Source organism: Poecile atricapillus, chromosome 1, assembly GCF_030490865.1.
Source record: "Poecile atricapillus isolate bPoeAtr1 chromosome 1, bPoeAtr1.hap1, whole genome shotgun sequence".
NCBI classification, from domain to species: Eukaryota; Metazoa; Chordata; class Aves; order Passeriformes; family Paridae; genus Poecile; species Poecile atricapillus.
Genome location: NC_081249.1, coordinates 165,914,356 through 165,941,762, shown reverse-complemented (window position 1 = coordinate 165,941,762; position 27,407 = coordinate 165,914,356). Strand labels below are relative to the sequence as shown.

The 27,407-nt window shown below is 41.2% G+C and overlaps 1 protein-coding gene and 1 long non-coding RNA gene across 5 annotated transcripts in view; both read left to right on the top strand.

The window, feature by feature from the left end:
- The first annotated feature begins 536 nt into the window (after positions 1 to 536).
- Positions 537 to 14,193, top strand: LOC131582138 (uncharacterized). The gene is made up of 3 exons (XR_009278288.1): positions 537 to 1,246; positions 1,446 to 1,550; positions 3,519 to 14,193. It is a non-coding gene; the product is annotated as an uncharacterized LOC131582138 (long non-coding RNA).
- A 1,050-nt stretch (positions 14,194 to 15,243) lies between these two features.
- Positions 15,244 to 27,407, top strand: part of ITPK1 (inositol-tetrakisphosphate 1-kinase) — a 137,759-nt gene continuing 125,595 nt past the window's right edge. The window contains exons 1-2 of one of the 4 annotated variants that reach the window (XM_058842138.1): positions 15,244 to 15,415; positions 15,674 to 15,852. In XM_058842138.1, the coding sequence (XP_058698121.1) occupies positions 15,758 to 15,852 (95 nt within the window). In that variant the 5' untranslated portion in view covers positions 15,244 to 15,415; positions 15,674 to 15,757. Of the gene's footprint in view, positions 15,536 to 15,673; positions 15,853 to 27,407 lie in introns of all 4 variants that reach the window. The other 3 variants (XM_058842132.1, XM_058842145.1, XM_058842155.1) reach the window with 3 other exon arrangements.

Sequence of the window (27,407 nt, the reverse complement as noted above, 5' to 3'; positions counted from 1 at the left end):
CGTGGCCCTGAGGCGGCGCTCGGCTCCTTCGCGGGGGTACAAAACTCTTGTGTTTTGGCGCAGCTGTGGCGCGAGGTCGTCGAGGGAAGTAACAACAAAGATTACTGAGGAGTTACCACAGAGACTGAAACAGTCCAAGTGCAGCAAAAGGCAAACGTGTAGTGAAACCCCACTATATGCTTATACATAAACAGGACTTAGTGGATTATTTCTATTAAATTAAATTATCAGGAGATATTATATGCTTATTATCCCACAGCAGCTAGGGTTGGGAGCAGATGAACTTTAGGTCTATAAGTTTCTATGATCTACTGGCGAAATGCTTTTAATGACGCTAAAAGATCATTTAAATTTACAGCAAAATTATACAGTCAGGTGCGTGCTATTCAATGACGGGGATGATTTGGGGAGAATTTGTGTGTGCAGAACGTGTTTGCCTGAATTCAGGAACTGTGATGTGAATTCCTTGCCAGTTAAAGCTGAAATCTGTTACTAAATTGTATCCTAAAGTCATGAGAAAACTATAGTTTCTTACAGAGAAAACAGCAGTGGCCACAATTCACTGTCAGGCAGCTGTCATTAAGGAGGAAAAAAAAAAGGGATTTAAAAAAGAATACCCAATAAGAAACAAAATATGCTAAAGCAATTACTTTTTTTTTGTTTACATATAGGATCCTACATACATAGGCCATTCTGCCACTTTTTTTGGGGTTGTAGTAAGTGCATGTGACACAATATATAAGAATTGCTGCAAAATCAAATCTATGATGGCTTTTCCTGCTATGTTTCAATGAAAAGCATTAGAAGCTGGTGTTTTTGATTATAGTCAGGACAGCTGATGAAGAAATGCACGGAGCTGCAGTAATCTGTAGAGAAAAGGGATGCTGTTGAGAGCCCACAAGAGTCAGAAATACAAACCCCTTGTCACAGAGCAACTTCACCTTTAGTCGTACTGGTTTAGGTTTTGTTTTTTGGTATGTGGGGTTTTTTTGTGGTTTTGTTGTTTTATATTTTTGTTTTTGTCTTGTTGTTGGTTAATTGGACTTTATTTTTTTGGGTTTGGGGAGGTCTGTTTGTGTTTTTTTCGTTTGGATGGTTTGGTTTGATTTGGGTTTTTTTGTTTGGTTTTTTTAATTATTATTATTGTTATTGCTTTAATGCTCATTGAGCTAAAGGCCCAAAAGTGACACGAGATGGCGCCCGGCACCACAGGCAGAGCCAGCCTGAAAAATACCCTGACTCCCAGGTCAGAGATTTTACACTTTAGGTGAATGAAGATTTCATTATCTTTCTAAAGTTTAAATAAACCTCTTTACTAATTACATTAATTACACTAACTGCATTAGTGTAGTTCTGATGACAGATGTAGATATGAATAGCTCCATACAGCTAATTACCCCTGGGACACTTCTCTTAACTAAATGCCATTCTTTCCATTCTTACAGGTGGTGAGGTCCCAGTTGATCCAGAAGTGAATAAAGCTCCTGTGTGGCTGACAGACCTTCCACTCAAGCATGGCTATGTTGCATTTTCTTATACTGAGGTTAGAGGTAATGATGAACCAGTTTATTTTAAAATATCCACCTAGATGTCAAAGGGTTTCTGTATGAATTAATATGTGACTGTGTAAATGTATGGCTTGGCAGTGGATACATGTGCTAAGTGTTAAGCCTGCTTTTGCACTTAAGATTCTGAAGAAAAATCAGTGAAATTTGGAACTTATTCCTACTTAAGAAGCCTGTCTTTTCACTGAATTGTTGGAGTTAAAAAGAGAAGATGGTTTAGGATTTAACCTGCTTGCAAACCAGGTAGGTTAAAAGACTCAACTAAGGGTCTTCTGTGATAAATTCAGTGTTATGCTTAATCTCTGCCATAGTATAGGAAGGGACAGAGCAAATAGCTCAGCTGAGGGTTTGTTGGTTGGTTAATTTTAGCAGCAGGTCTCTGAGGGGGGAGGGAATAATACCAAAATTAGTAGAACAAGAAGCAACTGTTCTCAGCTTTAGACAAATTCCAGTCACAAGTGCTGGTAAAAATAAGGGGAAAGAACTCATAACCCTGCATTTTGAAATGAGAACATATACCTGGTGAGACTCAAAAGAGTGATATTCAGCTTGGGAAACCAATGGAGAAGATAGAATTCTGCTGAATCCAAGGGAAATAATATTTAGTGAACAGAATCAAAGAATTAGTAATGGCATTTTGTAGCGTTATTAAAAAAAAAAAGTATTTAATTTAGTTTTGACATGCAATGTATTTTTATAGAATTATTTGGTTTATTTTGGAGGCAAAACAGAAAAGCAATGGAGCAGCAAGAGTTGGCTGCTCCACAGAGGGCAGGAGCCAAGCAAAATAACACAGGTGATGGGCCAGAACCTCACTGTCCAAGCCCAGTCCCACAGAGTCACAAGGCAAGCGGGGCACACTGGATTCTGACAGGAGTACAGAGCATCAGGCAAGGAGCAAGGCAGGTCTGAGGTCAAGCTATGAAGGCAGCCCACAGGCTAGGGTCAGATCCAGTGAGAACTAGGGTCAGACATCACCTAGCAATTGCCATGGAGGTCCATACTGATGAGACAAGGCTGAAGTCAAGCTAAGAAATCAGTCTGTAACTCCAGATCCAGATAAACATGGCACAGCCATGGCTGAGCTGGGGACACATACTGATACAACACAGGTCAGGCATGAGCTGAAAGAACAGGGCTTGGTTAAACTGGGGCTCCCATGGGAGGGGTCAGGTAAGGATTGTTGGGGCTATTAAGGCCTGTTAGGGTGCGCAGGATGCTGACAAACTACATAGGATGAATGAGGGTTGACAAGAGTAATCAGAGGGTTAGTTGTAATCTTTAAGTCAAACAAAGTTTTCATAACTCAGTATTAATTGGAAGTCTTTCCTAGGCTTAGATTCTGGCCAAAAGAGAAAAGCAAAGGTAGAATACCTGAGATGATTGCAAAACCAAAATTTGTTTGCCTTCCAAATGGAAGGCAGAAGCTAAAGGACAGAATGGATCTCACGCTCTTTTGGGTGGATCTTATGTTTATGTTTAGCAGAGTTGTAGTAGGTTCTCACTGACAACTAATCAAGAAGTGAAAATCTAATAACAGAGACATTTCTGTCAAGATGACATTTGCCTTCCACTTTGTAGAACATTGATTTTTGATTCATCTAGAACATCATGTTCCTGGATCTTTTCCTTCTTAATCCTAACTCTAAACCAAACTCTTAGCTAGAAAATTAGGATCCTTACAGACTGCATATATGTTGGGATTCCAAGGAGAAAACTGGCATAAATGAGGAGAATAGTGCAGGAGCACATGTGTTGTTCGTACAAAGATCATGCCTGACCTTAAGCAAAGAGAGTTAGACTAGTTTTAGGGCTAAGGTTCTGAGGAGTAAGGCATGAAGCAACAAAGCTTCTTGAAAATGCTCATTTGCCAGTTATGAAGAAGGACAACTGAAAGAAAGGAAGATTTATTAAGACACTTACGAGCTCACATCTCTTCCTTGTGCTCCAAAGGTAGGACACAGAGCAAACTGAAGAACCAGTGCTTTGGCTGGAGAAAGAAAACACACATGGAAACCTGAGCCTCACATGGCATCTGCCCTCAGCTCCAGATGGACCGACTCTCCTTTGTGTTAAAAGTGGAGTTAATGCTGTGTTTATAAAGAAATACAGAAGTGAAAGATTTTTAAGTGAATCTGAAGTAATGCATGAAGAAACTATGTTTGGGATGTTGGGGAAAATTAATGCCTTTTATTTTTTGTCCAGAACAAGGTTTATAGTACTTAAGTGAATTTTTATCAGTGGGTGCATAAATGCCCAGTGTTTTTGCAGCTTGTAGCAGTTTTATTTATTAGATATAATTACAGTGGGTTTCGTAATATCCTGTTGTGGTGTTATAAGTTGTTTTGATCAGTTTCTTATAATTTAGTGTGAGTCAAGAACATTAGTTTACTTCAGTTCATATGTTTTGTTTTATGAATCTTTGTGTTTTAGAACTTTTGTTTCTTCTGAAAATAAGGCTATAATCTTCTGATTCCCTTCTTTTCTTGGGTGGTTGTTTTATCTATACATGTTAAAGAAAGTCTTCTGTCTTTCTTTGAACCTCTTTGTTGGAGACACCTGTTTCCTTATAAAGTGTAGCACATTCTTTTGAGAGCGTGCAAGAACCTTTTCTAGAGGATGGAAATTTTATATTTTATTTCTTCTCATTTCAAATTGAAATAGTACATTAGTCTGGTTTGGCTACAGTGACCACATGATGCAGAACTATTCAGTGAGCTAAATGATGATATTTTCCACTTTTAACTTGCTTTGTATATGTTGAATTTTTGGGACCTTAAATTATCTTAATCTTTAATTCTCAGTTCCTGAAATTCTGCTTCTACTGTTTGTTTTTTAGCAGCAGCAACATCTGAGTTAAGCTTCAGACAAACATGTTATCCAGGTTCTTTGAATACCATCCATACTTTGTTCTTTGTTGTAGAAATATTTATCATCTTTCTAACAAAATTTTTAATGTTTACAAATGGAATAGTTATGTCATTCTCTCAAAAATCCATGGTAAACATCTGCCAAAGGAAGAATTACACACTACTACCCTTTATCAAAGTGTCTATAAAGGACTGAGTCTTTTATGAAGAAGGGCCTTGATATTTTAGACTGAACTCTTTAGTCTTCACTACAGAGCTGCTCCTCATTCATTAGTTACCTCTGAATGTACCTCTCATGGCTGCATTGGCTGCAGTGAAACAATTCCGGTGGGAAAGAGAGAAAATTTTTGCTTTTACCTTCTCCTTTTCAGCCAGCTACAAAGTGGCTTCCAAGTTGAGCAAGAATTGACAAAACATATTGAAAGGATATGGACAGAGGTGTCTGGTAATGGACTATTTCTCTCTGTGGCATTTATTCAAACAAATACAATTTATGCAGAAGCAATGCAGATGTTGATCTCACATCTCCATTGATATGACCCAGCATTGTATTGGCCTTGGAGGAAAGAGAGATTTCCTACAGATTTTTTGTCAAACCAGTTTACAGCTATAAATTGCATTTCAGCAAAACCATTATTCATTACAGTTCGTTGTTTTGAATTCAATCCCCACAAATAATATAAAAAAAACCCCCAAGTCCACTTCCAAAGCTGCCATTAAACTCCTGAGAATTCAGCTTTTCCATGTTTTCAACTAAAGTTGGTTCATACTGCCAGAAAGGAACAATTATTGAATTTCCATGCTGAGTTTCCTGCTATAAGCATGTTTGGTCATATAAACAAGTTAACTGAAAAATGACCCATATTAAAAAGAAGAACAGAATCCTTTTTCTGTCCATATGGATAGTCCAAGAGAAACATCTGACCATCTCAGAGAATGACTGCTCCATCCTCGCAAGAGGAGTGATCTTTTTTTTTAAATTTCCACTACTTATCTCTCCTTCAGTGCTGCTTATGTGAAGCAAGTCATTAACACCATAGAATTATTTTAAAGAGATTTAGGTATTGTTTCTTCTGAAATTCCCAGTTTCCAGGGTGTACCTATCTTGCTCTAGACTGTAACACTGTATGCAGCAGGGAGTATCTATATTTAGATTTTCCAGAAACTTTCTTTTACTGAACAAATAGTGAAAGAACTCAGTTCAGATCAGGCCTTTTCCCAAATTCAAAGTATCCCAAATTTTTTGCATGGACCAGGATGGAGGTTTGGAGGAGGTAGACAGCATATTGTGTAAGATTTGCAGAATCTAACCTTTCAAAAACAAAGCCAAAACAAAACAACAACAAACAAATAAAAACAAAAAAAAAGCCCCAAAACCCCAACCCAAACCAATCAAACAAAAAAATGTTTATATGTGTGTCTTTTAGGAACCTCTTTCCTCTGTTCTGTTAGAGGTTAGAAATTACCCATAGTTACTAACATTAAAATGTACTGAAAGAGACATATTTATAAGATGTCCATCCATATAATGTGAGGGTTGATAGGTTCTTAGTCACAGAAATGTCTGCATAGATTATAAAAACCCAGAACTTGTCAGAGGCAATGGGAAATCACTGTCAGAGGCAGACTGAATGACAGAAGTGCCTGATGGTTTATCCAAGCTCCAGACCTGTAGAGCACCTTTTTAGTCACTGAGGTGCTCGATTTCCGCTCAGCTGCCACAAGTGCACTAGCTCAGCTGAGCGGTCAGCGTGAGAGGGGAGGCTCTCGTACAGATCTCATTAATTGGAAGTAAATCTTCCTCATGTGTATAGAGGGCTCCTAGTGTTGTCCTGTTTATCTTTAGTGAAAGATAAAAGTTAGTTCACTGTAGCTGTGAAGCTTTTAGGTACACACCTAGCCTTATACCTGAATTGGCCTTTTTCTGAAGCTCATGCTAGAGATCTGTACCAGAAATCAGCATAGAGATCCAGAATGACTTGAACATTTGAACAGAGATATTAACAGCAGTTGATGATTACTCTCAAAGGGAATATTTCAATAATTTATTAGTAAGTATTTGCATTTTTTTTAACAAAAGCACATTAAACAGTATTTGAAAGTCTTTAAAACAAAAGGCATTACATTTTTTCCCTTACTGTGCGTAATTTTTAGGGTGCTTGTCTTGGTTTAGGGCAAATTTGGGAGAAAATACAATTTTATATCACAATTACTCCAGGACACTGCTGCTGTGTGCTATATAAAATTTAATTTCAGTAATGCTTACTGTCATACTCTGTCATACAATTCCAAGTGAATATTTAAATGTCTCCATCTTAGCACATTTATTACTGCATTTGTTGGCATTCTTAGAAAGGGGAAATGTCCACTTCTCCACACAAATGTATGCTTGGTTTGCCTTTCGCCAACAGAATGTAAACATAGTCATCATAACAACATGAAGGTACTGGGAAGGTAAAGAAACATGCTTCATGAGACTGTACCAAGTTTAAGTGCATCCAAAACAACCTTCTTCACATGAAAAAGTATCTGGCTTAAATTAGTGTGTCACTGTAGGTGCATTTCTGCACTGCTTTGTTTAATAGGAGTTAGAGCACCCCCGTACTAAAATGATGCCTCTACATAGTGCAGAGCTTGTTTGCCAGGAGTTTATAGTGTTCTGGGTGACTGTTACCAGTTGAAGTGTTTCACCAGTGAATCCAGTGCATAAATGATGATGTTGCAGTGGATTGTGATGCAAACTTAAACCTATCCTGATCTGGATGTTGAAGCAGAAGTTACAATTTCAAGGTTTTTTCATCTTCTGTCATTCTTTTTTCACTAGCTAGAAACTATAATTCTCAGCTTGTTGCATGTTTTTGAAGGGCTAGTTCTACGTGCTCTGGCAAAGCAGCCTCTGAAGCAGTGGAAAATCTTTAGCTTGGTGAAATTAGGCAGCCTGATACTTTTCTGGAGTGGCTTCACACAGTGAAAATTAGCTTAGAGACTTGCTTAGCTAGCACTGCACTGGTGGGCACCCTAACCCAGCAGGATCAGAAAGAACAGCAGAACAGAAGGTGTAGATGCCCCTTCTCTGGAAATCTGCACAAATAAGGCCCCCCAAAACCCCACCACCGTTAGCCAGCAACACAAGAGTTTTGTAACTGTAGAAAAGTCTGTGACAGCTGCACATTCTCCTTTTTCCAGCTGTGTGGAGTGAAGGTAAACCAGTCTTTTGGGGCTACTGTCATTGATAGCAAGTGGAGATGATTAGCAAAGGAGAGTTCAGGTTTGAATTCTCTCAAGATTGAATAGGTGAGATCCTTTGACAAGACTCACATGCCTATTATTCTCCCCCATCCCAGTCCAGGCTTCATCATCATTCATCATTCAGAAGATGTCCTACAAATTATGGTCAATCCTTCTGGCAGGTTCTTTTGGTTTTGCAGAGTAGCCAAAATCTAACCTGAAACCACTATCAACTTTACCTCAAGACATCTGGGCTAACTTTTAATTCTTTGATTTATAAAACCGTTTTCTTGAGAGAACTCTCTAGTCCAAGTAGCTGTAAATTTACTTAAGTGCTTGAAACACTTTTATGACAGCTCCTTGGCACATCCTGAGGTCTCTGATGTCTAAATGGTAGCATGAGTGCTTTCCTCTGGTTTAGGGTGTTCCTCAACTTCTCTGATTTCTCCTGCCAGGCCTCCATGTGAAAAAAAATCCCACTTCATAGGCTTGGTGCAAATGGAACAGAAATAACCACTACACAAAGTGTTGAGAGTTGAAGAAGAACATTTTTCTAACTTGTCCTCCATCTGATTTGTTTAGCTTGTTTTCCCAAATAAATAGCAAAGAGAGTGTGTATGTATCTGTATTTATTGCACAACTTCAGGAACGAGTACATAGACCTCTTAGACATTGGGCTTCTATATGTATTGGGACAGTTGGCACTTTGGTAATGGAAATTGGGTTCTGATGAAGGGACAAGGATGATAGGTACAATGTTAGCTCATCCCTTATCAAACAACGGGAATGTTCCTAGGCACAAGTTAGGACAAATATTTCATCCATGTGAAAAGCTTTCTTCAGAGGTAACACCAGAAAACTGAGGCTCAAGGCAAACAGTCTTCATCCATTGTCACTAACATTCCTTCCCCTCTCCAGAAGCTCTGAGAGAAGGGGAAATCCCAAAGAGAAGCATTGGCATTGTATATTCAACTCTAAAGTCAGCTCTTGTACATGTGGTACATTAATATGAAGCATAGAAGTGGCCTGTTCAGAACCAGTAGGAATATTTGCTGTGATCCTGTCTATGGAAGCATCCCTTTTAGCTGTCAGAAAAGTGATTGGGAAGCAGTACTTGTGCAGGCAGCTCCATAATGACACTATGGGATTATAACAAGTCCTGCATTCAGATGGGCTCATTGCCTAAGCTTTATTTACAGACTGTCAGGCACTGAGTATGTGAGATAATAAATTTAATAGTACAGTGACACAACAAGTATTTAACCAAATTTATCATCTATGCAAATACAAGTGTCTTACAGGATCTAGGCAATCTGCAATGTCTGAAAGTTTGTGATTCTAAATGAGCTATCTATTTCACTTTACAAGCCTGAGCATCTAGTAAATGCTCAGAGCTATAACCAAATTGTGGTCTCAGTTGATTTATTCCAGCTCTTTTTTTTGATGTTAATTTGGCTTGGGTTTTTTTCCCTTTTTCCTTTCACACTACAGATGATTAGCTCCTGTTTTCTATAACTTGTCTCCTGAATTTCCAGTTCTTTGCTACATGAAGGGCTGCATGTAGTAGGAGATAGAAATGGGATCTTAACAGGACAGAGTGTTGGAAATGTGGAGATACATGTGTATAGTTTAATCTTTGGATATGAGACTGGTACTTGAGCAAGAAAGGGAAAAAAAGCCACTTTTGGTTATTGAGTGTGGGGATTTTGGTTTGAGTGTGGGGATTAGATAATGTTTTGAAATGCACTCTGAGTGGGAAAAATCCAAGGACGGGGGGTGACTGGTGGAGCAAGAGAGGTTATATTCCTGCATCTAGGAAAGTAGTAAGTAGGAGTCAAGGCAGTGCACTACTGATGCCTAAGTATTAAAAGTTTGTGAATACAAGAGGAACAGCACCTGACCCAAAGCAAGGCTTTCCCAACTGTGCTTCTGGATTATCACTCAGGAGCATCTTTAGTTAACTTCAGTTTAGTCATGGCATGTCCAAAAGAACTCTTGTCTGTCCAAGGGAAGCTCATTTTGCTTAGGATTGGGGTTGTTTCCAAAAGCTTTTTTACATCTTGTCAATGAAGCTTGAGTTTCCTCTGTATGTCACTGGCAAAAATGAGGTGTGTCCTGCAACATGCTCACATATGCTGGAGATACTATCAGAGGGATTTGGTTTGTTTGGGTTTTTTTCTTTAGTACATTAAAGTTAGTAGAATTTGGAATACTGCTGGCATGGGGCTTTGGAAATGCTTTTCTGCATCTATTATTTTTGCACTTGTAAGACTTTTTTGCACTTTTAAGACTATGCATTGTGGTAGCTTTTGAAAAAGATGTAAATTTCTGCCCTTCCCAGGGAGGAAAGCCAGTGTCTCCTGATGGAACTGTACAAAATCAGCAAGCACAATAGCCTGTGAACTGTTGGTGAACTCTAAGGAAGCATTTAAGCAAAACAGGAAAAGGGTCCTCAATCACTGGAGCCATGAGCATGAGAAGAAAGTGCAAGTGATGGTGTGGCCCACACCGGACTTGTATCTTTCCTGTTTTCTCAGTTTTAGCAATTTAAAAGGTTTAACTGTAGCCCCAAACAACTCATGGAAGTGGAGAACCACTGGAATGAGGACATGTTCTTTAGGTCACCTTGAACGTGTTCTCAAGAGGAGAACCAAAGACAGATGTAAGCCAGCAAAATATGGCACATATAGGATTCATATATGTCCAGGTCACTTTATACGAATTTATATATGAGTTATGTGTCCATATCAGTCTGATTTACATTCATTATATTAAAAATAGCTACACGGTTTTTAAAAAATAATAAATTACAGCAATGCAAAATATGTGGTAAGATGGCTCATTTTGCTATAAGCATATTCCCAGAATTGTTATAGGTACACCTGATTAAAAAATCACAAACAGCTATAAGCAGAAACTCTTTTAGCATGAAACTGTAGGTGAAGAAAACCTCACTGCAAACTAATCTTTATCCAAGTCTCAATCCAAACCCTAATGAACTGTGAGGTCACCCAAATTCTTCAGAGAACAATCTTTCAGGATTTCCTTACACATAAAGCTCTTTACACATAAAGTTTGAATAATTTTAACTATGCTAAAGCAATCTCCTAAGTATATATATCTCCATGTGTCTGTATGGAAAGAGTTTGCATGAACATTTTCTCCATGAAGCTAATTGCCATAGTAAAAGGCAAGGGAGCTTCAGTAATGTAGCTGTGTCTGTCCACAGCTGAGTTTTGACTAGCAGAAGTTATTCAGTTTGAAAAAATCTGTTCCTACTGACATAATTATACTGGCACAGGATTTTGTCATCTTTTGTCTTGGCCACATAGATTTTTTTGTAGCTTTAAATTCTTTATTCATTGATGAAATGCTTTCCTTGGCTTATGAGCTTATACAGAGTCTGTCCCCAACATGCTACATGACAAGCAAGCAAACTTGGCAGCCAGACCTTTTCTTACTTTCCTGCAGCATACACATTCATCAGAGCTCAGGATAGAAAACTTTTTGAGATGTATATAAAGTAAAATGTACCTTTCTTGCAGGTGGTTTTCTTGCAGTTTCAAAAAACCCCATAGTTATCCTTTTTTCATGGCTGGTACAAAAGAGCTTGCTGTGCTCTCAGGGTGACAGGTAGCCGTCTAAGCAGCACTCCATTGGGGCTGATGCAAGCTCAGGAATCCTTGAATGGCCCTGCATGGGCTGATCATCTGCCAGGCATTGTTACCCAATTTTGGAAGGGTTTTGAGCTCTTCTAGCTGAATTCCGTCTTCTGATCTCTAAAAGATCAGAAATACCAATAAGCCTCAGGCAGTGCTTATTAATCCTTCTTTTCTTTATAAAATCAAAATACTGAAGCATAAACTGCATGGGTTGTCAGGCGAGTGAGGGAGTAGTGGTGAACCATGCCTTCCCCATCCCTGCTGCTGCTGTGAATTGGGATTGCCACCAAAAGAGGCAGTTTGATGCCTTCTCTTCCTGGCTTCTTTTTTCCGAGTTCTTCACTGTCTTGTGCCACTACGAAAAGGTAAGAAAAAGAATGGTGATCCAGACTAAGGAATTGGTTTAGGCTAAGACTTAAATACTGTTGCTAACTTCCTGAGTTTAAGTCCATCTTAGTTCCTGGCTTCCTTATTCTGTTCTTTCACAGCCACATAAGCACATCGACTGTTGTGAAGGAGGATGTGGCCAAAAGTGAGAACAAGTGGCAGTTTTTGGAGGAACTGTGGCTCTGAACAGCAACACCTGATTTAGCTGACTGTGCCATGACTGTCTGATTTCCAGCTGGCAAGGCCTGTCCTGTGCCATCTCCATGGACACCCAGTCCCTCAGAGCAGAGCAGCTGGGCAGCATCAGGTGCCAGAGGGCACCTCCTGGGAGCTGTGACCAGAGCCTCACAATGAGCAGCTGTTGTGTGGTCCTTGGCAAGGGATAGCTGTGGTATGTTTGAATTCAGACATCAGTAATGAGCTCTCACCCCCAGGACTAACCTTCACTGATTTATAATTCAAAAGCTGCTGGCCAAGAGTACATTCAGAAAAGTTTCCAGACAATAGCTGCAGGATGTGTTTTGCCAGAAATTAAGCAAAAAACAACCATAAATTGTAGAAATTCAGCTTCTGTCATGCACATCCTCTAGTGAACCACTGTGGAAAGAAATCCTATCTATCATTTTGATGAATCTTGCAATGATGAATTGGTTGTAGATGTAGCAGAGACCTGAGGAAATGGCAGCCCACCATGCTTCTCATACACTTCTCTCTGTCTGCCTCACTGGTGATGACAAGTTCCACATGCAGCACCTGGACTACTCTGTTTCCCTCTCTCAGGGCCCAGAAGCTGTAGTGCAGCACATGCAGAGTTTTCCTTGTGTTCCCTCCTACCTACAACCTCATTCCAGCAGTGCTGTGTTGGCACATGATCTGACTCAGTGGTTTGACTGACTGGAGAAAGGGGAGACCTGTTCTGATACAGAGGGCTCAGCCCTCTTCTGCCCATCCACAGCAGGATAGTTACAACTATCCTGTCATAATAAAATATGTAAATAAAAGTAAAAAAACCTAAACTGCAGGCAATGTAAATCACTTCACCACCTTCTTCCTGCTCATTGCAAAAGATCCTATCATGACTTCTGCCAGGTGCTGAAAAAATAATCCAAAAAATACTGAGAAAATATATTTTGATAACTTATCAAGTAGAGAGGTCTCATGTTGTTATTAAATGAATTTCCATGGAATTTCATTAACTTGTGCTGCATTTCAAGAATCCAGTCTTGTCAGAGCCCCTGTATTTGTTGAAAAGGTTAGAAGACAAGGTGTGAGAGGTTCCAGCTAAACAAGGGAAACCTGCTTCGGCCTGTAGCTGAAGCTAAGATGAAGAGGAAGATACTTCTGATTGCCAGAGGGCTCAAGATCCTAATCAACCCTCACTCCTTTAATTAGCATGAAGCAGCTCATGAGCTGCAGCTTTCAGTTGGGTCACAGAAAGTCACATGAATAGTCAGCTTGCTCCTGATCAGGAATTGCGTGAACATTACCCTGGGGCTTCCTGTGGTCGCAGGTTTGGCATTGCCTGAACAAGCTCTGCAATGTAAACACAGGTTTGTAATTTATTTAGCAACATTGTGCAGCAAGATGTAGTACAGTGGCACATCAGGTGAAATATGTTTCCCACATCTGCAGTTGTTCAAGGGTTAAGATTCAAAAAGTGTAGTTTAAAATGAAGGCATTTACCAGTCTTGTCCTTCCTAAGATTAAACCTGGTCTTTGATATATGTCATTCAAGTTTGTCTATATTGCAGCAAAGTAAATTACTCCTTTTTAGTGAATGTGCTTCATTTCCAGACGAGCTAGGAATGCTCAACACCTCTAAAAACCTGCTCTCCCACATCTGGAAAAAAGTACATAAATATTTCTGTCCCTCCGGACTCTATTTTAGATTGGTCTGAAGCTGTGACATTTCTTAAAGAAAAAAACATTCAAAAGTAAATAATTTGGGAAGCTGACTTCAATAATTTCATGTTTCAATACATTCATATTCCATTCTGATACAAATATAAATTTTGAGCTTAATATACAGATGCAAATTTTAATAAAGTCTAAAATAAGTCCAGTGAAATGATAGTTGAAATAAAGCACTGATATTGGCAAAACAAAACACTTCATAACAAGAAACCCAAGTCAGTTTGTTTCAGGATTCTCATATTAATTTGATAATGTTTGATAAAGTCTTGTATTTTTGAGTTACAAATTCTTTCCAAGATTACCATGCTCCTATAAAATGTTTAAATATCAGTGAAACATTCTGCAGCAAGAATCATGCTATCAAAGTACATTTACTAATTCTAAATACATTAATTAATAAGCTGAAAAAATGTGTGAATATGATTAAGATAAAAAGTGTTCTGTAAAATAAAGGTTAGAACATATCAGTAGCAAATAAGATGGGAGAAAAATAAATATATTTATTCCTCAAAGTAACCACAAATGGAGAAAAAATATTATGATATAAATTTTCAAAAACCATTGGTATGAGCTGTTTGCAGGTGTTTCCATTCCTTGCCTATTTTCCAATATACCCTTGGGTCAAGATGACTGCAGTGTTCATGTGAGTAATGACAGGAATGTAAAATGCTTTCTACCAACTCCCTAAATCAATTACCCTTTTCATATTTCTTAAGGTTTTCACCCTTCTTTCCTTCAGATGGATACTTGTACCATTTTTCCAGTACTCTGCAGAAGTTATAAAACCACATTTGTTGTGGCACTGTGAGTCAGCAGAACTCGCTGAGCAGTTCCCACTGCACAGGGCTCCAGGGCTGGTTCACAGAAAGCGTCATCATAGAAGCATCATCCGCACCTCAGCTCAGGATTGCAGGTACTGCAATCCCACCCCTCTGTGAAGGACTTCGTTATTGTAAAGGCCATGCTTTCCATTCTTGGAGAAACAGAGAAAAATGTTCAGGCTCAAATCGTGATCGTTTCAGATGAAGGGGAAAAACAACAACGGGGAAATACTTTGCTGGGAGACAGCACAGTAATTCAGACTGAAAGATCCTTCCTCTGAAATGAAGCACAGAACAGCTGCCTCAGTATTTAGACATGCACAACCCCAAAATTAGAATGTCAGTCCATGCTTGCATTGCCTGCCTTTTGCCTCCTGCAAAAGGAAGTTAAATATGAGATAGCTATTGTTGCAAACTGTTTAATCCCTCCAGATACTTGCAAATGCTGGAAGAAGGAAGATCCTTGGTTTTGCACTGAAGACTCATGTTTACTTGGAACCTTTTTTCTGTGAAAGATACACTGACCAACCACTTTTAGTAGCACCAATAGGAAATGTAAGAACTGCTTAAAACTGCTCCTCCCTAGGAAGCCAAAATCCCACGGCGCATCCCCGGGCCACGCCCCCGGGCCCCCCGGCCGGGCCGGGTCCAGAAAGGGGCGCTGTCTCTTTAAGGAGGCGGCGCGGGCGCCCCCTGGCGGCCGCGGCGCGGAGCCCGCGGGGCGGGCGCGGCCCCTGGGTGCTGCGGAGGGGCGGGAGCGTCCCGGTGCCCGCCCCACGAGGTGGGTGGGAGCGGAGCGGAGGGGACGGCCCGGAGGAGGAGGAAGTGGAGGCGGCTGTGAATAGCGGGCGAATGGGGAGCTGAGCGGCTGCAGCAGCAGCAGCAGCAACAGCAGCAGTACCGCGGCCGCGCAGCAGCAGCAGCAGCGGCGGCGGGCGGGCACGGAGGCGAGCTCGACGGCGGGGTCCGTGCGTGCGGGCGCTGCGGGCGTGCCGCGGGGCGGGCGGCGGCGTGCCTGCTCGGCTGGGCGCTTCGGGGCTGCTGCGGAGAGCGGGGAGCTTCTCTCTGCCTCGGCGAGCTGCCCGCCGGTGCGGGGAAGGGCCTGTCGGGGCTGCCCGCCCGCCGGGATCTGCGCCTGGCGCGGCTCGGCGGTCCAGCGGGGCGGGTGGGGGGCAGCGCCCGCCGCGGGGAACCGGCTGATCCTCCTTTCTCTGCTTCTCTTCCAGCCGTCGCTTGGCAGGAGCCGAGTGCGAGCGGCAGCTGCGCTGCCCCGCCGCCCCGGACTGGTCCCCTGCTCGCGGGGCGGCACCATGCAGACCTTCCTGAAGGGGAAGCGGGTGGGATACTGGCTCAGCGAGAAGAAGATCAGGAAACTGAATTTCCAGGCCTTCGCCGAGCTGTGCCGGTAAGAAAGCGGCCCTCGCCGCGGGGAGCGCCGGGGCGGTCGCCGGGGCAGGCGGCGGCCCCGAGATGGGGCTGGGGCCGCTCCGTGCTCGGCCGGGGCCCGCGCCGTCCTCGGGCGTACCGCACTCGGTGCGTGGCTCCGCGGAGCCGGCTCTGCCCGCCGGGTCCGGGGCCGCAGGGCTCGCGGTGCTCCGGGCACCCCGCCCCGCTGCCGCCGGGCCGGGCTAAGCGCTCCTGCCTCCCGTTCACCTGGGCGCTGCCGGGCGCTCCAGGGAAACACTATCCGGGATGGTGCAGCATCCCCGTGGGTGTGCGAGGGCCCGGCACAGCCCCACGTTACTGCCCGCCTGGGTACATTTCTGCCCTCTGCTTCCCGAGATGTTTCTGCTATTCCCGTTGAAATGGGGTAATTTGAGATCTTTGCGGACCCTCTTTTGAAGCCGAGTTATTATTAGAAAAAGTCAAACGTTTGGGAATAACTTTCCTTCACGTTGTGGAAACACGTAAAATTAGGGTCTACAAACGCCTGAATAAGCTTGTATTCATTTGGAATGTGAATGAGACATCTGAAGATGGTATAACTGCGTCTATTTTGTGCTGTCCCAGAGGTAAAAGGTTAGTTTGATAAGCTGTAATTAGACTTTATCTGAATAGCTTAGAGGATAATTTTTGCAGTATATTACACAATTTTATTATTTAATTGGGAGTTTAAACTCCATCTTGTGACACATGCATTACAGCTTCTGGTACTGAATAACAGATTTCTCTTACTTCATTCTAATACTAAATTTATAACAAGGATTCTAAAACAGTTTCGATAATTGAAAAATATGCTGCAAACTTTACAGAATTCAAATGCACTTTAATTAACGCATGTCATGCTAAAAACACCGGTCCCTGTGAAATTTCTGTTGACAGCACTTGCTTCTTTCTGTAAAGATGAGGGAGGCAGAACATAAAACTATTTCAGGAAAGTGACAGGAACTTTTACATCAGCTTTTGTATTTGGCATTCTGTACCCCCTCTGTCAAACTTCAGCAAAATTTACTAGACTTTTTTAAAGTATAGAAAGGCCACAAGTTCTGGTTTAATGTCTAATTTCATGTGGTTCTCCAAGAAAAATTCTCGTCCATGAATAATGCTAAGTTTTGCCCTTGTGTGAGATTTTAGGTTAGTTTTTGTGATGCTGAACTTTTTTTTTTTTCCCCCCACTTTACCTCTAATAGGTATACAAAAAAAAGTAATTTTTAGGGCCTTAAGGTTTGTTATAGGCTGTTTTTAATGCCTGGAACCTACAGTGAATCTCAGAAAATCCATTAAAACTTCTTTATATTATGTATTGTACATTGTTATATTTAGCAATCTCCAAAACTGACTTTTTCTCCTCCATTGTCCTTGTTTCTCTTTTTGACTAAATGCTTTGCTTCCTTTCACTCTACCTTAGAAATTCCTTACACTTGTGTTACATAACATGGATCTACAATTTCTTTGTGTACTGTACAAACTTATTAATAGTTTTGGGTCATCATGCTGCTGTGAAAATTGACCCCAAAGTATCTCTCTTGCTACACTTTACTAATTTCTTGGTGAAAATTAGGTTAGCTCATCCTGTACAGGCTAAGCTCAATTTGAATAGCGTTCACAGATGCTGAGTAGAGATGGCTGTTCATGTATGCTTTGATACTTTTAAAAGTGTTATTAACATTTCTGTACAAGCAGAGTTAGATGTTTGGTTTAAGTACAGTCATTGGAGCACATTCTGCTGATATCTTGGATGTTCTGTTTTCATTTCTAGTAACTTCTATTGACACCAAAGGGAGCTGCATTCATTTAGGCAAAGATTTCAGGTATTTTATGGATAATATCTACTTGATAACTTGTGTGCTTGTAAGGTTTTTTTTTGCTGTAGAACCAATTGTGCCAAGCTTAACATACATCTTACTAGAAATCTTGTGTATGGTAAAAAACAAGACAAGCGTACTCATTCCTGTACAGTGATTCATGTGTTAGAGTGGACTATGTATCTGTCTGTCTACTCCATGTGCTTTATGGTGACTGCTACTTGGAATTTATTTGCCTGTTGCCTAGGGATATACTTTCTGGATGACTACAAAGTTCAGATTTGTTTGTACGAGTTTGTAATGAAGCAGTTATATAGTCCAGGAAAGTAAAAGGAGCCTTCTAATGAACTCCTGAAGCATGCTGGGTGAATCTTTATTTCTTTACAGTTTGCCAGGGTAGCCACTTCTTGTGCAAAGAGTACTGACATCCTAAAGAGGCCATGTACACACATTTCAAAATCTGTTCAAAGCATTCTCTGAGAGGTAGACTCTAAGTGCTAGACTGCTTTCTTAAGCGTGGCTCCAGGTTTTAGGTTAGATTGTCAGAGCTGAGATGAGACATGAGCCAGTGTGAGTGGACCAGAAGCTAAGGTGTAGCTTTAGGGTGTAGGCATTCCTGGGTTCAGCTTTCTGCTTCGCAAAATACTGGGCAGGAACCTTAAATACTTTCCTCATGTTTGTATCCATCTTGAAACTCTCTGTATGATTGACAAGAGAGCTGTTCTGCCTGAACATAGTGTCTTGGGACTTTTGCCGAATCTTTTTATTCACAAGGGAATCTTCTTGTTATCAAAGGCCTTTGACTTCACCTGCATGCTTGGTTCTCACTGTGACAGACTAGGTATGTCCCACTTGAGCTGTATTCTTTGTAGAGCATAACTTTGTAAAGATAAAGGTGGTGCCTGTGGTTGTATCTACCTTCACATTTATAGTGCAGACCGGTGATCCTAAATTGTTGAGTTGCACCCCCGTGCAGACCTCAATGGTTCTGCATCTCCTTGGGGGTTCTGAGCAGAGTGATGAGCAAAAAGGCAGTGTGTTTTCACAGGCCTGCTGCAGAGAATCAGTGATTTCTGAATAGTGCCTTAAGAGCCATTGACCTGGAAGACAGAGTGCTTGGCCTGTCACCTGGGAAGCCTGCTTTCAAGCCTGTAGCTGATCTCTCTCAGGGGAGACCAAACCTGAAGATGGGCCAAGCTCACTCTGATCCTCTGGCTGAACCTGCTACTGTGTATAGAGAGGAATGTGACTTTGCTCCACAGTGCCAGGTTAGTCATTCTCCCTGCTATGTCTGAAGCGCTATGGCAAGGGCATTCCTTTGGGATGAGGTGTGTCCTCAGTTCTGGTCTGTTTCCTGAGGTGGTTTTTGGTTTTGCCCAAGAGCTCTTTTCTATGTAAGCTGACATCGGAGCAAGACTTTATATTCTGTTCCAGAATATAAAGTACAGTACAGTTAATAAACCAGTACAGTTTCAGTGGTAAGAAGAAAATTTTTCTCAGCCTTGCTGATATAAAGGCATTCTTATTTCAGTTGTGATATGGGGTTGAGCTCTTTTGTGTGGAGCAGGACACTTGGTACATCTTTCTTATACTGTCAGTAAATTCATTAGTCAGGCAATTTATCACTATTGGCAAGTTGTCCTTTGCTTTTAGTAAAGCTGCTAGAACGCTGTGCTTCGTGTTGTACTTGGAATTACCTGCATTCCAGCGTATATGCCGTGGCTGCAGTTCCCTGCATGTAGGGTCCTTGTGGGACTGCAGTGTGCAAATGTCTTGTTGGTGCATCTCAAATAGACTTTCTTGTGAACCTTTATGTTCTGCTTCTCTAAGGTGGCACAGTCTCAGAGCTTCAGGTTGCTGTCTATTGCCAAAATATAGAGTATCTATGCCCCACTGAAAAGTAAAGCAAGGTTTCTAGGCATTCCTAACAGAGAATTTAGGAGCCTGTGATATAAGTGCGTAGTTCTGATGTTGTCACGTGTCCCTGCTGCTGCTGAAAGGAGCAGTTCCTCCTTTTTCTAGCTGCTTGGTCTTATCTTCTGTCTCAGGTTGGGTTTAATGATTTTGCAGCTGGCAAAGACTCTCAATGCAATCAGTTCCATGCTCATCACATTGATATTGGAATGGCTGTCACTGTACAGGTGCATGAGCACTAATACGTGGTTAGGGAAATGGAGATGCCACATTCCATTATAGAGATGGGAGAGCTGTTGTGTGACTGTCAGACACTGGTAAGGACTCTTAGATGCCCATGTAATCGTTTTGTAAAATATGCATACTGCTGGGTCTCTGTGGACATTGTGGATGAAAAGACTCCTGTTCATGCCGTATGAAAAGTGGCCTATATGTGCAAAAATGCATATATCTACTCAGAAAATGAGTTGTATGTGTCTGGCACCAGTTAAGATTAGGGAGGTGCAGCCATTTACAAGTGTTTCTTTGCTCTGTAAAAGCCTCCATTTCCTTGGTAGTTGTTCTGCTTGTCAGCTGTTACTATGGTCTCTTTGGGGAGCTCTGGAGATATGAGGCAGTAAGGTCACAGCGATATGAATAAGTTATAGTGATGTGAAGTGAAATACACTTCAAGAAGAGATAATTTAAAGTCACCCAATTCTAAATGATAAGCTACTTTTCAGTTATTTTGGACAAAATCATTCGTGTGTGCAGTTGTAAGTTTGCATGGTAATTTGGTAGTTTTTCTGTGTAGCTATATGCATAAAAAGTCAGAATTTCCTCTTAATGGCATGTAGAAAACAAATAGAAAAGGTGTTGAAGAGTTGCCTGAAGATGTAATTCATGTCATAATAAATCCCACAATTTGACTGATAGAAGAACTGTGCTTGTACACCCTAATGACCAGATTATTTATGGTAAATTTTACTCTGCTGTGGGTTTTGTTTTTTCTTTTGTTTTTGGTTGGTTTGTTTGTTTGTTGGTTTTATTTTTTTTCTTGTTTCATAAAACTGGGTAAGCATCTGTGAGGAAGAAGTTTTCAGGAAATGATAGACATGCTGAGAAATTCAAATTCTGCCCACAGAAGGCAATGGAAGCAGGCTGTTTGAGTTATGCCTTCTGGTAAAGCCCAGTTGTCTTGATTATTAGTGAGCAAGCCAAATTGTCATCTTCCCTCCTTGTGGGATCATCCATGACAAAATGATAGCATCCCCTGACATGCAGAAAGCTGAGTTGTCTTGGTCCAGTTTAGGTTCCTACATTGCTATTCACTAGTGACAACTCTTTTGAAACTTAAAGCCGTGTTCTTGAATTGTGGCCTGCATCAGTTCAGCAGGCCTGGGATTTAATACAGAAATTTGGATATGTAGCTCCAAAAGAGCATCTGTCACCTGTGCTGAAGACCATTTTGTTGTGACAAGTCACTCTGGTGTGTTTGAGTTTTTTTCATTGTATTATGATGAAGCTGTTTTGAGGCTGCTGCCAGGTTGAACATAGCAACCAATGATTTTTTTTTTCCCTACCAAAATGTTAGTATGCCTAATTTAAATTTCTGTGAGGCTTGAATTTGTTTGGGTTATTTTTCCCTTTTTTTAGACTAAATTGATTCTTTGGCTTCTGTCCATTTAATTTTTGTTAAGTTTTATTTTAGCACATGAGAAATCACACTATCTGGTAATCTACCATGAAATGGTAAGCAGTGTTGTCAGTGCTGTAGATCTGTATGGTTCTTTTTTTCCTCTTCTAAACTTTGTAGTCTCTTGTGTGCCTGTGCACAAGAACCTAAACATGAGTTTTAAGACAGATTTAAGAATAATGCTGGTTTGAGGGTATTAAATTAATCTGTTTCTTTATATAGCAGGCAGGAAGTATATTACATATTTTTTCCAGGAAGAAGTCAGGGGATTTTCTTTAACCCCAATTCCCCACAAAAAGCCCTAAATACTACTTTTGTTAAATATCTGGCTTGTGCCAGTTAGCTTTTACAACCTTAAAATCCATAAAAATAAAATGTATGTGTGTTGATCAATAGCTCCCACTGTTGGTTATGTTAGTCTGAAATACTATATCATGAGAAGTAACTGGGGGGCTAGATGGGTGGGTAAGTTTCTTTGACATCAATTTTTAACAAAGACAACTGGCCTAATGGTAGAAATTGTATTAAGCCGAGAAAAAGTGTTGAAGGTCGTAGCAAAGAAGGGTGTATTTCTTGGAGGGGAAGCTCAGTCTATTTCTGGATTCTTGCTCCTTCTTCCTGTAATGTGTAGAGACTCTATATCCCATAAGAGCTGGATATGTGTGCGTTTTCTTAATCTCTGAGAGCACCTACTGCCAGGCATTCTTCTCCCACAAAGCTTACGGTGTTATGCTTGCAGAACCATTTCATGGGAACACAGTGCAGCTGCTGGACAACAGAAGTGACTGTAACAATCACCCTTTCATAGCGACTCAGTTTTGTGGTCTAGCAATCATTTACCTCAGGTTCAGGAAGTTTGCGTCTTCCTTATGGCACATCCCTTTACCACAGCCTGTTGGAACTGATATGCAGCGAGAAACAGCAATAAGCCTGGTCAGGTGGCAGCTTTTCTGAGAAAGATCTGCATTCTTTTGCAGATCATGGGCTGAATACAAATTGACAGTGTTGCCAAAAAACAAAGCCCTAAAAAACCCCAAGCAAATATCATCTTGGGGTGCATAAGTTGGAACAGAGCCTGCAAGGCGCATGAAGTAATGTCTCCGTTCTGCACAGCACTGATAACGCTGCTACTGCAGTAGCCTCACCTACTGCCTTTGGTCTGGGGCACGACATTTCAGGGAAAAGGTCAATCAGCTGGGAAGTGCCCAAAAGAGAGCAGTGAGAAGAATCGGCGGTTTTGTAAATACAGTGTATTGTACTGCTCTTAAGCATAACGAAGAGGCTGGAGATGATCTTGACTGTAAAAAGCTGTTGTAGGAAATAAAAAAACCAATCCCCCCTCTTCTGCCAAGCATGTTCCCCAGTTCTGTTGTAGGTAGAAGAAAAAGTAGTGGTCTTCAGCTGTGCCAAGGAGGAATGATAGGTAAGTGAAAAAGATACTGTAATTGTCCAGGTAGGCAGTGGAATGTTTTCTTGAGATGACTACAATCAGTTTGAACAAATATGCTGGGAGTATTTCAGGCCTGTGGTGCTGTTTCAGAGCAGAGATGTTGACCTCTCCTGCAGTCAATGCTGTCCCTGTTTTGGTTCAATCTGTAGTAGTGCAGAAGGTACCTGAGAAACCATGATTGGTGTGCATTAAGTAGCTTGAAATCCCTTTACTAATTTGGGAGTCATGACTTGGGAAGTCTTAAGTGCCCAGTCTAAATGTGTGTGGATCTCTTGAATATAGAGGCTCAGTGTGAGTTGAGTGTCAGAGATGACAGAAAGTGTTTCCTTTGTCTTAATGTGCTGCACCTGGAAATTGATAGCGTATCTCCTGATATTGACCAGATAATGTGCTATTCATCTCCACAGTTGACACTTTTTGGTGAGATGACATTCTTGATCGTGTTCCAAAGAAAGAAGGAAGCAGAGCATGTGAAACATGCTAAAATAAGTGTGATAATAGATAAAATAAGCACCTGGGCTGGTCACATCTGTGGTACAGCATTGTAGAACAAACCCTCTCTTGTCGGTTATCTTCCGTTTTGTCATTTTTGAGTTCAGTGTTCAGTCCTTGAAACAATGGCTTATTTTGTACTGATGGAATTTAGCTCTGCTCAAAAGGAGCTATGTGCTTTATATGATCAAGGAGGAAGCTGCTGGTACTTCCATACTGTCCAAATGCTATGCAAGTGCTAGTTAGTATTCTGTCTGCAGAGAGAAATCCTATTTGGAGGACAACCATTGCTCTTTAGGAATGGCTTTCAAAATGACTGTATTTCATTGAAGGAGGTGTCCTTTATTTGCAAGCAGAATGTCCTTACTTGTAGTTCTTTCCTTCCAGCTTCAATGCTTGGGCTAATTTGACTGGGGTGTGATTACCACTCATGTAAAATAATTCCTGTGAATTGGGAACCAAAGCAGAAGTCTGCTCTTTCCCACAGCCACGGTACTACCTATGCGTGCAGCAGGGTGTACAGACATTGAGAGGTTGCTCTGGGGGCTCTCAAGTCTATGAACTGTACAGTGGAGAAAATCATATTTCCAGATGTAGTGGCACTTCCAGGAAAGTAATTGGCAGAGCCAGGCACAGGACCTGGAGGCAGGTTCAGTTCACATCGAGCTGTTTAATCTTCTTCCCTCTGATGCCAGTTAATGAAGATTTGTAATATGTCTGGTATTACTACAGTTATAACATACTGCTGAGTCAATCATCTTTGCTTGGAAGAATTTGAAGCTGGTCCTTCCTCCTCAGAAGCAGGTTTGTTTTTGTTCTTCATCATATCCCCCACAGACCTTTCTTCCTTCTTGTCAAAAAGGCATCTTTGGTTCTTTCCCTTTGAAACACGCTGGTTCTGTGTGTCCAGTCTGGGTCCTGAGGCACTGCCTTGTGAAACTGAATTCTCCATAGTGCCACTGGTAAAGGAGGAAAAATAAGTGAATGAGACATGTCTGTAGCAAAATCCAGATACTAAATCTTGAGCTGTGAAGTTATGGTGCTCCTGCCTGTTGTTCTGAAGCCCTGTGGCTGTTTCATCACCCTGTACCACAAACATTCATGGATATTGAGTGTCCCCCCTCAGAGAGCAGTAATGAGCTAAAAATCAGTGTTTCAAGTGACCCGGGCTGAGTTTAATATTTTGGCCATAAGCAACATAGATGTCCTTTTCTGAAATCTAGGTGTTTTAACATGCTGGTGATTCTTTGTACTTTCTGTAATTTTCTCCCTGATGTTAGTAATGGATAAATGCATGTAATTCTGCAATGTGTTTTGTTACAGCAGGAAGAAATAGTTCAGAGGATTCTCTGGAAACAGGGCCCTTGGCACTGTGTGCTGTAGTGCTTAGTAATGACTCTTGCTGCCTAACCTTGATAATTTTATCTTCATGTTGGGGTTGGGGCAACTGGTTAATAGCTGATAGAACAAGTGATGTCTGGGGTGATTAATTGTGCTGGAAGGAAATGATACCATTAAGGTTCACTTATGAAATGCCACACCTGACCTCTTGGCAGCCATAGTGCTGCAGTCCTTTTTCCCTGCCATTCTGAAATGACTTTTGCCATTTGGTTAAAAAAATTGGTGGGATGACTAGGCTTATTCCTTATCTTGTCACCCTGCTTTCCCTACAAGGATGCTGTACCAGTATCATTTGTACCGGTGGGCTGTGAAACACTGCCTGCTTCAGCAATATGGTATGTTTCAGTGAGTCCAGCAGTGACCACTTTAACCCAATTGGGTATGTGTGTTTCAAGGAGAAACTTGTTTATTTTCTTGTAGTTAAAATACAAGCCACAGAGATGAATGTAAATACAGAACACTGTTGTTCTTTAGCTCTATCTGCATGTCATGCAGCTGCATGTAGATGCCGGTTTGTTCAGGAACACGCTGTTCCTTTGATTACAAAATCTTGTCTCAGTTTTGGGGAATTTACAGGCGGAGGATCCAGCCCCCTCTGCATGCTGTCACTGGAGTCTGGTACCAGTGCAGATGGAATGGGCTCTCCTTGCTGCTGTTTGAAGGATGAGAGGGTGGCAGGGGTAGTGGTGAGGGTAATTCCACCCAAGTTCATCAGTATGTTTTGCTTTGTAGCAGAGGTTGTAATTGCTTGGAGCTGTTTGGGTTGATGGGCCAGCTGAAGATTGTGAGGACAGCCAAACAGACCTGAACCCAGCTACCCAGGACCTGAAGGGATAGTTATAGCAGATGCTTAGGGAAAGTATGAGGCACAGAGCAAATGTGTTCACCTTCCCCTTGGCAGACCCTCTTCTGTCAGTCGCTTTTAGAGACTTCGGTGGCAGCAGTTGTGTCCATGGTACCACATTTAGTAGCCACAGATGGATCTGTTCCACATAAATCTTTTAATGCATTTTTGAACTCACTTTCATTTCTGCCATCACAGGAACATAAGGAGGCTGTTGGCATTTATTTGTTGGCAGTTCTCTAGTTTGTCTAGTATGTCTGTAGCAACATAAGCAAATACAAAGTTGCATTTGCTGTGTTGTGGGGTGGTTTTTTTCTTGGGTTTTGGTTTTACTGTGTTTGTTTTTTAAGCCTGTAAAGGAATTGGTATTACTTATTTTTAAGTGTATGTGTAGGTATTCATTTTACAAAAACACCCTGGCTCTTGACTAATTAAGAAAAAAAAAGAAAAAAATTTGGTCAAGTTAGCTTGCAAAATTCAGGTGTCAAAAGTTCTTCCCCAAAAAGAAAACACTTTCCTGCTAAAAATAAAAAAGCTTTTAGAAGAGGGAGGAGGAACTAAGATTTGGTACTGTTTAGAAGCTGTCTTCTAACTTAATCTAGTGCATGATAATTTTTGACTTGAAGCTAACAGTGGAGGGGTTCGTGGAACCTAAAAGCCCCTTGTAACTGAAGAGAGAAGAGTGTCCAGATCCTCGTTTGCTGCCTGATAAGGTCTAACGCTAGCATAGCAGAGGGGCACTCTCAGAATGTGAAGTACTGTATTAGTACTGCAATAGTAACAGAATCCCTGTCTTTTCTAGTATTTTTGCCAAATGTGCAATTCAGTTTTTAATAGAATCTGCACCTGACTTTGATCTTATATTAAGAGCATTGAGTTTTTCTGGTCTTCCTATTGATTTTTTCAGTTAACATTGCCTTTCTCTGGTCTCAAGTATGACTTTAAGAGTTGCTTCAACTCTGCATTCTTTCACCCTGTTGTCTAAAATGGGTTTTCTTTGTCAGCCAGTCTTTAAGCACAGATATGCATGCACTCAGCCCAGCCTCATGGTTTTAGAGTTACTGTGCTGTCTGGAACAGGTATGTGCCGATAACATGTTGAGTCATGATGTTTCTAGTGTATGTGACTTTTACATAAGCGTCCTCTGAGATAGTCTGGGTAAATTGTGTTATCAGAGACTGTACAAGGCACCCTGGCCTGATAGAGCTGTGTGTGAAGCTCAGCATTCAGATACACTTGCTAGTTGGAGGGGTGGGAAGGGAAGGATAGAGGGAGCTTGTTCTGAGGTTGCCTGTGGTGCTTCTCTTGTTTTGTTGACAAAGAGGGAGCTTAATTCACTGGAGCTGTCAATCTGGTAGTTTTAAAGCCTTGAAAGAAAGCTCCTGTAAAACTGTGTAAGAGGGAGGAAAGGGAAAAAGAAACTAAGCAAGACTACTATTCTGATGAAAGATTGATGATATAAAAATCCCCCACAATTGTAGTTGCTGACCTCTGCACTGTATCTAGTAGAAAAGGAGAAAGCATAAGAGTAAAAGGGAAGTATTATTGCTGTCATATTGGGTTGGAGCACTGTGTGCTGGGGAGAAAGTACGTGATGATAGAATTTAACAGCACCCTTTGTCCCTTGGCAAAAGTTTTCTTTTTCAGAACTGCCACCTTTTAAAGCTTGTTTAATTTATGGAGAAAAATAGTTTGTGCTGCACCTTTCGTTGTTGCTGGTTGTATGAGCTGCAAGTGGGAACTGGGGCTATAGGAGGAGAAAAGATCTATTTGCAAGTGAACAAGCAGTGTATGGGGTTGTATTTTTTGACTTTGTGGCTTGATGTTTTAGTGTAACCTTTCCTTCTGTCTCAAGAAATAGGTCGAAGTCCAGGGACTTTGTCCAGCTTGAAGTGAATTTTGAAAAGAGTAGGTCTGAACCAAAATTTTAACACGCTCT